The 16,501-nt window shown below is 52.7% G+C and overlaps 1 protein-coding gene across 2 annotated transcripts; it reads right to left on the bottom strand.

Moving 5' to 3' along the window:
* Positions 1–1,220: 1,220 nt before the first annotated feature.
* LOC125702695 (protein MANBAL-like) lies at positions 1,221–15,700 on the bottom strand. 2 transcript variants are annotated; one of them, XM_048966309.1, is made up of 4 exons: positions 15,578–15,700; positions 3,192–3,290; positions 2,569–2,763; positions 1,221–2,092 (listed from the first exon to the last, which is right to left on the bottom strand). In XM_048966309.1, exons 3-4 carry the CDS (start codon positions 2,716–2,718, stop codon positions 1,985–1,987), a joined length of 258 nt encoding a protein of 85 aa, XP_048822266.1. In that variant the 5' UTR covers positions 2,719–2,763; positions 3,192–3,290; positions 15,578–15,700; the 3' UTR covers positions 1,221–1,984. The 2 variants fall into 2 exon arrangements, with proteins under 2 accessions (XP_048822266.1, XP_048822265.1); XM_048966308.1 differs by lacking the exon at positions 15,578–15,700 and adding an exon at positions 5,259–5,275.
* Positions 15,701–16,501: the final 801 nt, after the last annotated feature.

Genomic DNA, 16,501 nt, shown 5'->3' with positions numbered 1-16,501 from the left:
TCTCTTTTCTCTTCCTTTCCTTTTCTCTTTCTCTCTTCCCCTTCACATTTCCCTTTTTCTTTCCTTTCATTTCTTACTTTCTTCTCCTCCCCACCCATCCCCTCCCCTCCCCGCCCCTCCCCTGCCTTCCGTTTGCTTTCTGTCCACACGCAGTCTGCACATCTCCAATGGACATGCCTGGAGAAGATCACCTACGCAGGCAATAAATGGCTTGTGCTGTGCTTCACTGCTTTGTGCTCTTGAAAGACTCTGATTTGTTTTGCCCTTTCCTAGGTATCAGGAGGGCCCGGCTGGCTTTGCTGCGGAGCCTTATCACCCCACAGTCTGAAGACTTGGGGGAAAAGCCCAGCAGCTCCGTAGCTGCCAAGGGAAGACTTCATGCCCTGGCCTTCATACAGCCCGGCTCTCCCCGCTCTGCTCTGCGCTCCTGCCATCCCCTGCAGCCCCTGTGCTGCCACAAACACGAGCGCGGCTCGGGCCCAACGCCCTCCCTGCTGCACGCCCTCTCACGGCCCCAGGTGCTGCACCCACACCACTGCCCCAGCCCCGCAGCCCTCCTGCCCGCAGCGCAGCCCCACGCACCGGGCTCGGCCCCAGCCCCCAGCAGCTGATGGAGGTGACTCGGCCCCCGCTGCATCCACACCCAAACCTAACACGCACTAACCGCTCCTCAATACTCCCTTTCCCTCCTTTGCAGCCAGCTCCTTGGCTGCACGCAGCCCGACAATCCGCTCTTTCCTCTCCAGCAGTGCAGCAGGCAGGCGGCCAGGCAGGCAGGCAGGCAGGCAGGCAGCAGAAGGCAGTGCCGTGTAGCACGCTGGACCCAGTGCACCGTGCAGGCTCCTTCGTGGATGGAGGAAGACGCCGACGCGCCAAGCCAAAATGGCAGGCAGACACTCTTGACGTGCGGCCTCTGCTCTCCTCTGCTCTCCTCTCCTCTCTCGGGCTCCGGCTCACCAAGGTGCCCTCGCAGCACCCAGACGCTCCACACGCGCCGCTGCCCATGACGCGCTCCAAGCCACTGCAGCTGAAGCAGCGCAGCACGGCTCGCTGCCCTCCCGGCTCACGCCTGAGCTCTGGGCCCGAGGCGCGCTCACCTGCAGCCCTCCCGCTGCCCTCTCCTCCTGCCCCACTCCCAGCGCTGCTCTTCACACCAGCCCACCCGCACTTGAACTCCTCGCGGCTCAACGGCAGCCTGACGTGCAGGCCACGGCTGCCCGCAGCTGCAGCTGGCCTTCCCAGGGCAAGCAGGAACAGTCAGTGCTACACAAGGCTGAAAAAGCCACCAGGGAAGCTGGAGGGACGAGCTCAAGGGGCTGAGTGCAGGGACACCTGGCTTCCTCGCGCGCTGCTTCCTCTCCTTTTCTTTCTCTCACGCCTCACAGAGCAAGCTGATGCTCACACGCTTCGCTCGCACTTACGCTTTGGCTGAAAGGCCACCGCTGGGCAAGACCAGCATGGAAACGCGGGAAAAGCAGCTCCATCGCCAGGGAGGGACGTGAAGCCGGCCCGTTCATCGCCCTGCCACTGCCAGCCCAAGCCAGGCATGTTTGGACCAGCTACTGAAAGAGGCAGCACCAGGTCTAAAAGCTTTCTTTCCCTTTTATTTTAAACTAAGGGATTTGGGTTGCATTCTGTAGATACGTCAACAGACAATAAAATAGGCTGGATACCGCTCAGGACCAGCGACACGCGCTAAGTTCACCTCATCATCAACATTCTGAAACAGCTATCGAGCTGAAGGACCCTGAAGGAATGCAGCGTCCCCAGCTCTTGCCACACATGAAATCCCGCACAGGCAAAGTCCGATTTCTTGGTCGCGCATCAGAAGCCCTTCCAGCTTCCTCAGTTCCTCTCCAATGTCCGGGCAAGGGAAAGCACGGCCACGCCACAAAACCAGACGGACAGTGCGCTGCCTTTGGAGCACCTCTCAGCCAGCATTCCAGCTGCTTCCTTTGGCCTTGGAGGCTTAGCGCTCAAGCCCTCACCGTTTCTTTTGGCTTTCCTTCTTGGCTTTCTTGCTTAGCTGTGCAGCACTTGCCTTTGGTTTCTTCACCGTCTCCCAAGTCTTAGACTCCAAGCCGTCCCAGTCCTACACGAATCAATTCACCAACAGTCAAGTCAGGGAACTTTCTGACAATTGCCCCACAGCTCGCTTTGGGAGCTCAAGTCACCTGACTGGGCAGCTCTGGGTGCCAGTGCTGCACATTGCCTTCCTGACATCAGGGCACAACAGAAACTCCACCTCTGTCTTGTGCCCAAAAATCCCACGTCACCTACAGTCTACAGGCCTTGCCTGCAAGGCAGTCCCTGCACAGGGGGACGCCCTGCCTGCCACTCACAGCCCACAGAGGCAGCAGCAGCAGCACCACGATAAGATGAGCTTGCACCTCCAGGCTCCTTGCGTGCCACCACGAACAGCACGCACGCCCAAGGAAGCACACAACAAACTGCCGCACCCTCAGCAATGCCGCGGCGCGCTACCGTAGGCAACGGCTCCAGCTGCTTCCCTCCCAGCCCATTGCCTCAGCATTTCTATCAACCTCTATCAAACAGAGCGCTACTTACTGTCTCTGGGCACTTGGGAACTGGCAGGGTTATGGCCCACACGCACACCAGCTGGAAAACGGCTCCAAAGAAGAGGCCGGAGCGCAGCACGTTCTCCATCAGCGTGGGCTCAGGGACCTCAGGGGGCGAGAAACGCACTTCAGCGGCCATAGCGCAGACAGCCTGCTGCTCTGCTGCTCTCCAGGAGGCTGCTTTCTACAAGGGGCAAACGAGAGCCATCATTCCATTCGTGCACCCCGACGCTGTGACTTCCTGCTAGCAAAAACTCCCAGCCTGACTCACAGACGTGCTCTCAAGATAGCCTTGGTCTTCCGACCCAACCACAAGGAGGGACGCCAAACTTGCATTTCAGCCAGAGCTGAACAGGCAAGAATCAACTTCTCCCTGAGCTTGATCGCACACGCACGATCACTGTCTCATGAACACCAACAACAAGAGTATTCCTACCATCAGCTGCGCATTTGCATCTACCTGGCTACGTACGTCTTCACGGCCTTGCTGCTGCTGTGCCGGACGGCACCAAGCACAGCAATAAAGCACGCAGAAAGCCCATCTGCTGAGGACAGGGGCATGAGCTGGGCTCACGCCTAAGCACTGCTTACTGCAAAGGAAGGCACACCTACCTGCCAACGGCCACGCACGATGCTCGAGACACAGTCACACACTGTTCTCCTGAGGCCCAACGCAACGGCGCAGCCACTCACACTCTGCTCCTCGACGGTCTGCAACACAAAAGTCACAAGCTGCAAATTCAATCCATCCAAGATGCCATCGGGCCTCCGTGCTCACGGCACTCGCACTCATGTCTTCGCATGAGCAATCAGGCGTGTGCTTACCGAGTGAGCGCTGCTCACTGCCACCCAACAGGAGCAATCGACCCCTAACTGTCAAGTATGAACAGGAACCTATGCCTAACACTAAAAGACTACAAGGAACCTATGCCTAACTCTAACAGAAGAACAGGAACCTATGCCTAACTCTAAAACATGAACAAGAACCTACTCCTAACTCTCAAACATGAACAAGAACCTACTCCTAACACTAAAACGTGAACAATAACCTAATCCTAACACTAACACTAAACTTAACACTAAAATCAACAAGGAAACCAGGGACGGGGACTTAACAGGGTGAAGATGGAGCTGGGGGCCCGCAGAATTGGCTCCAGAGGAGGAGCAGATGGTAACTCATGCCACCCAGCTAATGCTGGGGGCGGGGGCCGCGCAGCGGGTAAGGAGCCGAGCGCCTGGACCAGCGATGGCGGTGGAGCTGTGACGGCGCCCATGCGGGGCCTGGCACGGTGGTGTGGTGCCAGGCCAGCTGTGCCGCAGGCGGATCCACCTCCATGGGCTCATCCGGAGGTGGATCCACCTCCATGGGCTCATCCGGAGGTGGATCCACCTCCATGGGCTCCACGGAGGTGGTCACAGCGCTGGTCCAGGCGCGATGGAAACGGACTCTCTTCTCCTTCCTCCTCCGCTTGATGGTCAAGGCGGCCCCCCTCCTCCTCTTCGCTACTGGGGCCCCCAGCTCTCCCTTCCGATGGGAAATAGGGCAAGCTTCGCCCCTCGCTCTCTTTGCTCCTGACATGGCTGCCAGAGCTCACAGAGGCGAGTGCGTTGGCCGGGGCAGCGGTGACCAAGGTGACGGCTGTGATGCGGCGAAGGTTCTAAATTGGCAGCCGCACTGCTGCCAATGGCGTTCCACATAGCATGAGGAGGGGGCTGCAGGACAGGGCACGGGACGGCAGCTAGAAGGCGCTCCCTGTGCCCAGCGGGCAGCCCTTCTCTCCGGCAAGCAAGAGGCCACAGAGGAGCCGGCCCCGAGAAAAGGGCCCTCGGCCTCCTTCATCCTCTCCCTTCTTCCACACGGGAATCTCTTGGGGCTGGCACACGCAGCACACAGCGCCATGTTCAGGGGCCTCCCGAGCCCAGCGCCAACAACAGCAGGCTCCAAAGCGCACCTCACCACGCCTGCCTCCTGGCACACACAAGCTCCGCTTTCCACCTTAGCATCCAGCGCCTCCTCTTGCGCCTCACGCCTGCGGATTCAACCATTCCCTACCAGAAATACGGCCAGCTGCATTTTCATTACAATCACTCTCACTCCATTCCACATCCGCGCACAATGCTGGCACACACACGGGGCCAACCTGGCTCACCGATGCTTCGCGGGGACCCACACAACAGCATGAGCCAAGCAGGCAGAAACGTGCCGGGCTCCTGACTGATGGCAGTCTTACAATCTCCCTCTCCCTCCCCCCACTCTACTGAGGCAGCACTTCTCCCAAGCAACAAACACAATCACACACAACGGCAGCCCTGGCTCGGCCCAAGAAGGGACGTCCACAGCAAGCACATCTTCACAAACCTTCTTCCAGCTCCGCACCCTCCGGCCAACACAGCACCCGGGCGCCTTGCTCCACCGCCCGCCCGGGCTTTGCTGCCTACAACCAGGCCCTACGGGGCCTCCTCCTTCGCACACCCCAAACACCAACAAACCTCCGCACTCGCACGGCCTTCCCTCACAGGAAGCTGCCCCCCGACCCCGCACCACTCGCCGGCGCCGCACGCATCGCCTCTGCGTGCCGGCAGCACCGCCAGCTCCTCCCCCGAGCGCCCCTCCATGCCCCCGCACCCAGGCCCAACCCCGCTCCCAGCACACAGCCCGCTCCTCCCGGCCCCGCTCACCGGCCCTGCGCCGCCATGCCGCGCTGCCCCGGAAGTACTCTCCGCCGGCACGAAGCACTTCCTGCCCCGGCCCTACCAACCGCCTGGGCAAACCAGAAAATTCCTGTTTCTCCCATTAAATCAGGGGTATTTCCCCTTAAATGTGGCTTTTTCTGCTAGAAATCCCTGTTTTTTCCAACTAAATCAGGGGTTTTCTCCTAGAAATCTCTGTTTTTTCCCCTTAAATCTGGGGATTTCTCACAGAAATCCCTGTTATTGCCATTAAATCTGGGGTTTTTCCCCCTAAATATGGCTTTTTCTGCCAGAAATCCCTTTTTTTACCCTTAAATATGGCTTATTCTGCTAAAAATCCGTTTTTCCCATTCAATCTGGAGTTCTTACCCTTAAATATGGCTTTTTCTGCCAGAAAATCCTGGTTTTCCAATTAAATCTGGGATTTTTACCCTTAAATATGGCTTTTTCTTCCAGAAATCCGTTTTTCCTTTTTAATGTGGGGTTTTTCCCCTTAAATCAGGGGTTTTCTCCCAGAAATCTCTGTTTTGCCCCTTCAATCTGGGTTATTTCCCCTTAAATGTGGCTTTTATTCCAAAAAAATCCCTGTTTTTCCATTACATCTGGGCTTTTCTCACAGAAATCCCTATTTTGCCCCATAAATCTGCAGTTTTTGCCCTTAAACATGGCTTCTTCTGCCAGAAATCCCTGGTTTTCCATTCAATCTGGGCTTTTTTCCCCTTAAATCTGGGGTTTGCTCACAGAAATCCCTGTTTTTCCCATTACACCGGCGGCTTTTCCCCTTAAATATGCTTTTTTCTCCCAAAAAATCCCTCTTTTCCCCTGAAATATGGGGTTTTTTCCACTTACATATGGCTTTTTCTGCTAGAAATCCCTGTTATTCCCCTTAAATCTGGGTTTTTTCCCCTTAAATATGGCATTTTCTGTCAGAAATCCCTGGTTTCCCCTTTAAATCTGGGTTTTTTTCCCCTTAAATACGGCTTTTTCTGCTAGAAATCACTCTTTTTCCAACAATATCTGGGGTATTTCCCCTTAAATGTGGCTTTTTCTCACAGAAATCCCTGGTTTTCCCTTGCAATCTGGGGTTTTTACCCTTCAATATGGCTTTTCCACCTAGAAATCCCTGTTTTTCCTCTTAAATCTGGGGTTTTTACCCTAAAATATGGCTTTTCCTCCTAAAAATTCCTGTGTTTCCATTACATCTGGGCTTTTCTCACAGAAATTCCTATTTTTCCTATTAAATCTGGGGTTTTTACCCTAAAATATGGCTTTTTCTCACAGAAATCCCTATTTCTCCCATTAAATCTGGGGTTTTTCCCCTTAAATATGGCTTTTTCTGCCAGAAATCCCTGTTTTTTCATCTTTAATCTGGGGTTTTTCCCCTTAAATATGGCTTTTTCTGCCAGAAATCCCTGTTTTTCCTTTTAAATTTGGGGTTTTTCCCATTATATATGGCTTGTTCCCCTACAAATGTCTGTTTTTCCATTACATCTGGGGTTTTCTCACAGAAATCCCTGTTATTCCCATTAAATCTGGGGTTTTTCCCCTTAAATATGGCTTTTTCTCCTAGAAATCCCTGTTATTCCCCTTAAATTTAGGGTTTTTTCCCCTTAAATATGGCTTTTTCCCCTAGAAATCCCTCTTTTTCCCCTTAAATTTCGGGTTTTTCACAGATCGCAGAATCACAGAATCACCCGGGTTGGAAGGGACCCCAAGGATCATGTAGTTCCAACCCCCCTGCCTAGCAGGGCCACCAAACATCCACATTCAGATCAGGTTGCCCAGGACCCCGTCCAACCTGGCCTTAAACACGTCCAAGGACGGGGCATCCACAACCTCCCTGGGCAGCCCGTTCCAGGGCCTAACCACTCTCCTAGTAAAGAACTTCCCCCTAACATCCAACCTAAATCTTCCCTCCTTCAACTTAAAACCATTTCCCCTAGTCCTGCTGTTGTCAGCCCTTGTGAAGAGTTGACTCCCCTCCTGGCTGTAGGTTCCCTTCAGGTATTGATAGGCTGCCATGAGGTCACCCCGCAGCCTTCTCTTCTCCAGGCTGAACAAGCCCAACTCCCTCAGCCTGTCCTCATAGGGGAGGTGCTCCAGCCCCCTGATCATCTTAGTCGCCCTCCTCTGGACCCTTTCCAAAATCTCAATGTCTTTCTTGTACTGAGGGCTCCACACCTGGACACAGGACTCCAGATGGGGCCTCACAAGAGCCGAGTAGAGAGGGACAATCACCTCCCTGTCCCTGCTGGCCACCCCTCTCCTGATGGAGCCCAGGATCCCATTTGCCTTTCGAGCTGCCAGAGCGCACTGCTGGCTCATGTTCAGTCTCTCGTCCATCAGGACCCCCAGGTCCTTCTCTGCCGAGCTGCTCTCAAGGACCGCTCCTCCCAGCCTGTACAGGTGCCTGGGGTTCTTCCGGCCCAAATGCAAAACCCTGCACTTTGCCGTGTTGAACCTCATCAGGTTCACCCGAGCCCAGCCCTCCAGCCTGTCGAGGTCCCTCTGAATGGCATCCCTTCCTTCCACCGTATCAACCGCACCACTCAGCTTGGTGTCGTCAGCAAACTTGCTGAGGGTGCACTCAATTCCCTCATCGATGTCATTAATAAAGATGTTAAAGAGCACCGGTCCCAAGACAGACCCTTGGGGGACACCACTTGTTACCGGCCTCCACCTGGACATAGAGCCATTGACCACCACCCTCTGTCTGCGGCCTTTCAACCAATTGCTTATCCATCGGGTCGTCCACCCATCGAATCCACTTCCCTCCAATGAGAATGAGGATGTGGTGGGGGACCATGTCAAAGGCCTTGCTCAGGTCCAGCTAAATGACATCGGTCGCCTTCCCTTCGTCCACCAATGCCGTCACTCCATCATAGAAGGCCACAAGATTAGTTAGGCATGACCTTCCTTTGGTGAAGCCGTGCTGGCTGTCTCGGATCACATGCTCATTCTTTATGTGACCGAGCATGTTGTCCAGGAGGATCTGTTCCATGATCTTCCCAGGCACGGAGGTGAGACTCACCGGCCTGTAGTTCCCCAGGTCCTCCCTGCTCCCCTTCTTGTATATGGGAGTGACGTGACCCTTCCTCCAGTCGTCCGGGACCTCACCTGACAGCCACGACTTCTCAAATATGATGGAGAGCGGCTCGGCAACCACCTCAGCCAGCTCCTTCAGGACCCTGGGATGCACGCCATCCGGCCCCATAGACTTGTATTCATTCAGTCTAAGGAGGCACTCTCGGACTTGCTCTGCCCTTACAGTGGGGAGGGATTTACCTCCTTGGTCCCCACATAGAGGTTTGGTGATGCAGGGTTCAGGGACGTGAAAAAGACCAGAATCCTGGCCACCAGTGAAGACCGAGGTGAAGAACTCATTCAGCACCTCAGCTTTCTCTTCATCTGTTGAAGCCAGTTCTCCTTTTAAATTTACCAAAGTAGGTATGCCCGTTTTGGCCTGTCTCTTCTGGGCAATGTACCTGTAGAAGATTTTCTTATTGTTTTTCACGTCCCTTGCCAAGTTCAGTTCTGCCTGCGCCTTGGCTTCCCTGATCCCACGTCTGCAAGTCCGGACGGCATTCCTGTACTCTTCCCAGGTGACACAGCCTTGTTTCCAGAGCTTGTACACCCCTTTCTTCGCCCTCAGTTCTCTCAGCAGGTCCTTGCTGAGCCATGCCGGTTTCCTACCTCGCCTGCCCACTTTCTTATTCAGAGGAATGGAGACCTCTTGTGCTTCCAGGAGGGCATCTTTGAAGAGCTGCCAGCTCTCCTCAACATCCTTGTCTTTGAGGGCAGCGCGCCAGGGGATCTTGGCCAGCAATCCATTGAGTAGCTTGAAGTCTGCTCTTCTGAAGTTCAGTGTCCTGGTCCTGCTCTTTGCCAGGCCCACATCGCTTGAGATCACAAACTCAACCAGGCGTGGTCGCTGGAGCCCAGGCAGCCTCCAACCTTGACGCCTTTGATGATCTCCTCGGCGTTGGTGAGCAGCAGGTCCAGCAACGCTTCGCCTCTGGTCGGTCTGTCCAATACCTGAACCAGAAAGCTATCATCAACGGATTCCAAGAGCCTTCTGGAGCTCTTGCAGCTCGCCGTGTGGTTTTCCCAGCAGATGTCCGGATGGTTGAAGTCCCCCACCAGGACAAGAGCCCGTGAGCCAGACATCTCACGCATCTGGAGCAAGAAAGCCTCGTCAACAGCCTCCCCTTGATCAGGTGGTCTGTAGTATACCCCTAACACCAGCTGACCTATATTTGTCCCATCTCTAATCCTAACCCACAGGCTCTCAACCTGTTCCTGACTGCTTCTCGTAGGGAGCTCCTCACAGTTTATCCAATCTCTGACATAGAGAGCAACTCCCCCACCCCTCCTACCTTGCCTATCTCTCCTAAAGAGTCTATAGCCGTCGATGGCAGTATCCCAATTGTGGGAGTCATCCCACCATGTTTCTGTGATAGCAACAAGGTCATAACTTCCCGAGTGCATCACAGTTTCCAGTTCCTCCTGCTTGTTACTCAGGCTGCGTGCGTTGGTATAAAGGCACTTCAGCCGGGCTATCTGTCTCGCCACCTTTATAAGGGATCTAGGATCCCCTAGAACAGCAGCATCCCCAGCATCCCCCTGCCCTAGTCCTTCCCTATGCACTCTGCCGTCATTGCCCATGGAGTTTGGTATAAGCCCTCGAATGACCCGTTCAACCCCAGTAGCCCTTATTTTGTCCCCTTCCCCCTTCATTCCTAGTTTAAAGACCTGTCAATGAGTCCCGCTAATTCTTCAGCTAAGATCCTCTTACCCCTCAGGGACAGGCTGCATGCATCAGCAGCCATCATGCCAGCTGCAGTGTAAATTGCCCCATGGTCAAAAAAGCCGAAATTCTTGCGCCTGCACCAGCTCTTAAGCCATCTATTGAAGAGTTGGGTATTTTGGATCCTCTCTGCACCTTTCCCTGACACCACGGGCATAGAAGAAAAGACCACCTGCACCCCAGCTCTTTCAAGTATTCGCCCCATTCCCCTAAAGTCTTTCTTGATAGACCTCAGGCTTTCCTTATCAACTTCCTCGCCGCCAGCCTGAATTATTAAAAGCGGGTAATAATCTGAAGGCTGAATCAACCCAGGAATTTTCTTTGAAATGTCCCTGACCCGTGCTCCAGGAAGGCAGCACACCTCTCTGCGGGTAGGGTCGGGCCGGCATATAGGGCCTTCTGTTCCTTGCAGAAGGGAGTCGCCTATGACAATCACCCTCCTGTCCTTACAGGTAGAAGCAGTCTTGAGGGTTGGGGGCAACCGCTTCGCCTGAGGCAACCTCATGGGTGAACCTGTCTCCGCACTCTCACTCGTCCCCCCCCTCAACTTCCAGGGCCTCAAACCTGTTACGCAGAGGCACCTGGGGAGCCGGGGATGGTCGGGATGGGGGATGCCCCCTCCGCCGAGCAGGTACCCGTTTCCACTCCTCCTCCCTTCTCAAATTGCTGTTAGGGGGAAGAGAGGACAGGGGGCTCGCTGAAACGCTGTCAGCTGGCTGGTTCCCCTTTACCAGGTGTTTGTAAGGTGGCAGGGGCTGACGTGCTCCGCGAGGAGCCTCGTCTGTGTGCCGAGAACCTGAGGTTGAGAGGGACTGACACCACCAGTCAATCTCCCTCTCACACTCTTTTATAGTCCTCAGCCTCTCCACTTCCTCCTTCAGGCTAATCACAAGGCTGAGCAAGTCATTCAATTGCTCGCACTTTGTACAAGTGCTGCCTCCTTCATGTGGCATTGCAAAGGCCAGGCTGTGGCACTCCTCACAGCCAGTGACCTGCGCACTAGCATCTCGTGATGTTATCTCTGTCTGAGTCGCCACACTCTTCATACCATTGTTCTCCTCTCTATGCATGCACCAGACCTCAGTCTGGCTCTGGACCGTCTTCTTGGCTACTGTCTTTCTGCTGCGCGTGCTTGGGACCTCTGCATGGCTCTTCACAGTTTTTGTGTTTGAAGCCTTCTGCCGGGGTGCACCCATGGCTACCAGCAGGCTCACTAACTGAACAAGAAAGTCCTATAGGGGTGCAAGTGATCAGCCCTGCCCTGCTGCCCCCTACCCTCACACTATTGCCCCCTACCCTCACACTATTGCCGGGTTCACTAAGTGCCCTGGCACTTACCACCAATAGCAATAACAAGACTCCGTGCAGGGGAGTGCAGACAGGGGTACCTTACAAAAGCACCACCTTAAGGCAGCCTGGGAGAGAGCTGTACTACCTCCTCTGCTGAGCCTCTCAAGGGCTTTTTGTAACGGCGATCAAGGGCCGCTTCCGGTTTGCGCCCATTTAAATCTCCCGCCGCTGCCTAGGCAACGCCCGCGCTGCGTCAGCTGCTCTCGCGAGACTAGCCCGACTGAGAGCGGTGTCCGCACGGTTGCTGCGGGAATCCTCGATGAGGAAAGCGATTAAATCCCCCCGTACCTCGCTAAAAGTCGTGGCGGTTCTGCCAGAGACAGAGACAGCTCCGAGCCGCGGACCTCGGCGATCCAACTTTTCAAGCTCTTCACTTCATTCACTCGGCACTGTGCAGTTACACCTAGCAGTGCAGCAGTCTGATACATCTGTACCCCACTGAGCACAGTTCAACGCATCTACACCTTCCTGTCTAAAGCACTGAGGTAATCCAGTGGATTGGCAGGTCAAACACAGAGGCCATAAGCAACAAAACAGAGGTTTCATTTCAGACCAACGCCTTCAAAATTACATTCTTATAAACACCCAGGAGGTAGGAGGCAGGCCTAGTTAAACCACAAGGCGTAACAGATCCAGTCGAATCACCCACTGACCTCAGCATCAATGTCAAATGTACCTTTGCCCCATCCAGGTGTGGTACACGTGACAATTCATACCGTGCCACAACAACCTGAAGCGAATGACCGTCATGCACACAGCCTTGGGGATGTGCAGTCTGCACAACCATCACCTCGCTTTCCCTTGGCCCTAGGAAGTGCTGCTGCTGCTTGAATGTTACTGTCAAAAGTGAAGCCTTTCCTCTTTGGTGTGCTTCCATCAGGCTTTTTAAGACAACGCTGCACATGAAATGTAATCCTGCACACAGCAGTAAGTGCTGTAGCTATGTTGCAGAGCACTTACGTGATCCTTACAGCGGATCCTTCAGGAACCCCAAAAGCCCTGTTAGGTGGGACTAAAACCACACAAGCTCTTATCACTATTATTGGGCATTCCATACCCAAGCAGGGAAGCACTTTTCTGAGCAAAGAAAGGAAACGGAACTATATAAGACTTCTACAGGAAGACTCCAGGCTACTCAGCTAAGTGAGCTGTGAGTTCTCCTGCCTTCTTACAGATCAACTCAGCTATTCCAGGGCTCATCTGAGCATGCTGCACATTGTACAAACACTTAACATACTCGCAGAACTGGAAACCCATCAAGGTGGCTTGGTGCTCACTGCAGGTTGCATGTGGTCACTTCTATCCCACCAAGTTGTATGGACATCATCCCAAATCAATCTTCAAACACTGCAACTGTTTTCTTTTGGTATCTTCTCAACAAAGCAAACAGAGTTCTGATACCTCCGTGCTGTGAAACAGAAATGTGAAAGGCATGCACCACGCTGTTTGTGCACCGGTGGCACTTTAAAGATTCTATTTATTTTTATGCAGTCTGATTTATCGCTGGGAAAGTTCTGCTGAATGCTGGAAAAAGGGTCCTACTGCTAGTTATGTTAAAGAAAGCTGCAATTAATTTGCTTTGAAAGACAATCCCGTATCTGAATGTACAACAGTACCATTCTTTTTAAGGACGCGCTCAGAACTTCACAAATTGTTCAGCCATCGTGTTTGTAAACCATGCAGCCCCTCGTTCAGAAATGCAAACGTGGAGTGCAAAAAGCAGGGAAAAAAGTCTCACCGAGCGCCATTTCTTGCTTTGGAGCTGCCACTGTGCAGGACCTCAACTACCAGAACCAAAAGGACAGCAGCACTCTGAGCAGCATCTGGAATCACTTCCAAGCACAAAAAACAGAACTCTCTAAAGCCCAGATTGCTCTCAAACGCCAAGGCTTTCAAGCTGCCCACCTACCAGCTTCTTTTAAAGCTGCACCCATTCCACACCTATGTATGGGTGTGCATTTTCTTAAAGCACTGCTGCCACCAAGTGCAAAAGCAGTGACATTTTCACCTTATGGAAGATGTAACACTACCTTATCCAACTGCACAAACACTGCCAAAGGCACGCCGTTCAGTGGCTCTTCTGTCTCTCAGCAGCACCAAGCAGTCATTTTCCCAGTGGAGCTCACTTTTCGTATCCTCGACCCTGTTCTGAGGGCAGGCAGAGCAGGCAGGACAACGAGTTCCTCTGAAATCCTCTCCCTGGCTGGTAGCAAATCCCTGCAGCTGTTTGATTGAGAACCGCTCTCTCTGACCTGCTCCATTCCCTTTCTCTGTGCACAGTGTAGCAGAAAAGCATTGGAGCAGGTCCAAATTTAGCTGCTCTCCAGAAAGTGTTCCAGCAATTCAGATGAATATTATCCATCTAATACAGCAACTAGATTTGCAAACGTTTCTCAACTGCTCATTCAGCTACCTTGCAAGTATTTGCCTGTTGTGCCAGCACTCGCAACGTGCAGCACTGAAACGCTCACGTCCGTAGCACAAATACTTCATCCCACTGAACTGAACGACTGCCATCAACAAGGAAATCAGTTATCAGCTCCCAGCTGGTGGGAACTAACAGCAGCTGTAAGCCACAAAGTGGGATCTCACCGTGACCTGCTGTTCAAGGGAGTTATTCTACTTCCAGAAACAGAGACTTCACTCCAAAGGCTGCTCAGGCAACAACGCACAGCCAGTCAGAGCCTTTACGCTGTGCAGCACGTTACACGGCACCTTGTCAAGGTCTCTCTCCTTTCTCACCTGCTCCACACACCTCATCATCTTGGAACCCTCTGCTGAACTGCTTTCCAACAGCTGCCCTGCATCTGGAGCACAAACTGTATTCAGTCCCACTGTCTGCGTGACTTTTCCTACTTGCCAGCATTTTTTCTCAGTAGGTTAATTTAAGGCAGTGGTTTCCCATTGTTCTTTCACTTCTTCCAAGCGCTGCACCTGAGGGAAGTCTCTTACTTTCACCTCAGCCCTGCTCTACAAGCCTCACAGTATTTGGGCTTTCTTTAGAAAAGGCAAAACAAACAACAAAATCACACTCCATCAGAGCACGCCATCCATCTTTTAAACACATTACGTATTTGGATGCAACCAGAAACTGACTTCATTTAGTCCTACAAAAAACAAAAACACCTCTCTGGCACAAGCCAACTCATCGTCCAGCTGCTTTCCACCACAGAGAGCCTGTTGCATCCTGCAGAAATCACCTCCCATCCAGTTCTGGTCTGCACACTGCACCACCCTCACAAGTGCGCCTCTGTGTGTCTCAACCAAAGGAACTGGAACGCCTTCCTTTCATTTTAATGTCCTGACACATTTTACACTTACTGAAGGCTTTCGGTTAAAGATTGTCCTTGTCTTAAAGATTATCTGAGACCAATTGAACAGAAAAAAAAGTGCATCTCCCTCTCCAGCAAAAATCTGTGTAAGCATTTCATTGAGATGCCTAACGAAAATTCAAACAAAGCTGTCTCCTAGCCAGAATGCTTATTATTGTGAGACTACATTTATCCATTCTATATTGCTTTTTTGCTTGTAGGCTTATGAAAATTGAGGGAAGCTAAAGGCCTTCGTTGCAGTAAGGCACAAGGGAACTCATAATTGCTAGACAAAGTAAGCAAAGTTCAGAAAACTCAGGTGCTGATCTGATTGATGTTACAGGAATGCTGATAATCGCTGCTGATTATGACTCCACCTCCAGTAAAAGCACACAAAAGCTCTTGTCTCTACAAACACCCAGTCAAATAAACCACTCATTACCATCACTAAAACACAGGAAAGCTACAGGAGAGATCCAGGTGCCAGCCACTGGAGACACTCAGGTGAGTGGACTTGAGTGACGTCAGCATGTACATACGAATATATGTATTCTCACTAGTAGAACACTACCTGCTCAGCCAGATGTGAAAGTGATGAGGCCTCTGGTAATGCTTGTGCTTGTGTGAGTACCCCGTGTGCCTGTCTTTGATTCCCATGGCTGTCTGTGTGTGTACAAATATGCGTGTGTGTGCTCTGTGTGTGCACTGACTGAGAATACATGCTCATCCTCACTGCTTGCTGGACCCTGGGGCATGGAGCTGCATCAGCCTCGCCTGTGTGGGAGCTGCTGGATCTGGCTGGATTCCTCTAATGCTCCCCACACAACAACGTGAGGTACCTGAGAAACATCAATCTCCTTTTCTTCTCCCTGAGGTTTGTCACCTCCAGCAGCAGCCTCCTGTTCCGTGGGAGCAGCACCCTCACCAGCTCCTGCTGCCACCACCACACTGTCTTCCACTCCACTGCCTCATCTGCAGCATCACCACCTGCAGGATAAAAGGAGAAACCTTTCAGGACATGAGCTGTGGATATCAGCTGGAGATACCCTGTACTCTGCGATCTCCTTAGGTGCTGCTGGCCCCTGGCTTTGGTTTCACTGGGGTTTCTCCTGACCCAAGGGGGAAAGCAGCACTGGAGGCTGCCATCCTATACCTGAAGCACCATGTAGGGAGCACAGGGGTAGGCTTGCACGACAAAGCTGATTTACAGGCAGGAGAGGGACATTTGCAAAACCTTCCTGTCAACATGCAGTAGAGTTTCAGATGGGTATTGCTAGTGTAGGAAGAATTTCTCAAGGCTCATGTGTTCTCACTGCCTCTTCTTTCTCACGCCTATACAACGGCCTCCTTCCACTGCTCTCTGGAACAGTGATGGGACTGCATTCTCAGGGCTGATTTGCCTCCAAGCTGTGTGGGGTGAGAAACTCCCTGCAGGTTCAAGGCGAGTTGAAGCTTGGCAAACTGTCCGGAGGTCCCCTGTGCTACTGAAAGTCTGCTCTTGGGAACAGGCTGCAAGTCTGCTCCAGCTGCTGTCTGCAATCTCTGGACCTGGACTGCCTTCAAGAGCATTAGTTAGACTCCTTTTGAACAGAGATGTGCACCTTGGGCTATGTGAGCTGAAGCAAATATACTCTACAGCTAGATAAAGGTCAGAAATATGCAGATGTCATCAGGTATCAGAAAATGTTAGCCTAGAGCTAGGCCGATTTTAAAGAAGAAAGAAATGTAAATAAAGACCCAAGCAGATTTGATGTGACTGAATC

Source organism: Lagopus muta, chromosome 19 (genome assembly GCF_023343835.1).
Source record: "Lagopus muta isolate bLagMut1 chromosome 19, bLagMut1 primary, whole genome shotgun sequence".
Taxonomy (NCBI): Eukaryota; Metazoa; Chordata; class Aves; order Galliformes; family Phasianidae; genus Lagopus; species Lagopus muta.
Note: the sequence above shows the minus strand (reverse complement) of the source record. Positions and strands in the feature narration are given on the sequence as shown.

Coding starts and splice junctions, on each gene's coding strand:
- LOC125702695 (XM_048966309.1), bottom strand. CDS start 2,718: ATGGCCGCTGAAGTGCGTTTCTCGCCCCCTGAGGTCCCTGAGCCCACG. Junction 2,093..2,568: donor TTCCCAAGTGCCCAGAGACA/GTAAGTAGCGCT, acceptor TGATTCGTGTAG/GACTGGGACGGCTTGGAGTC.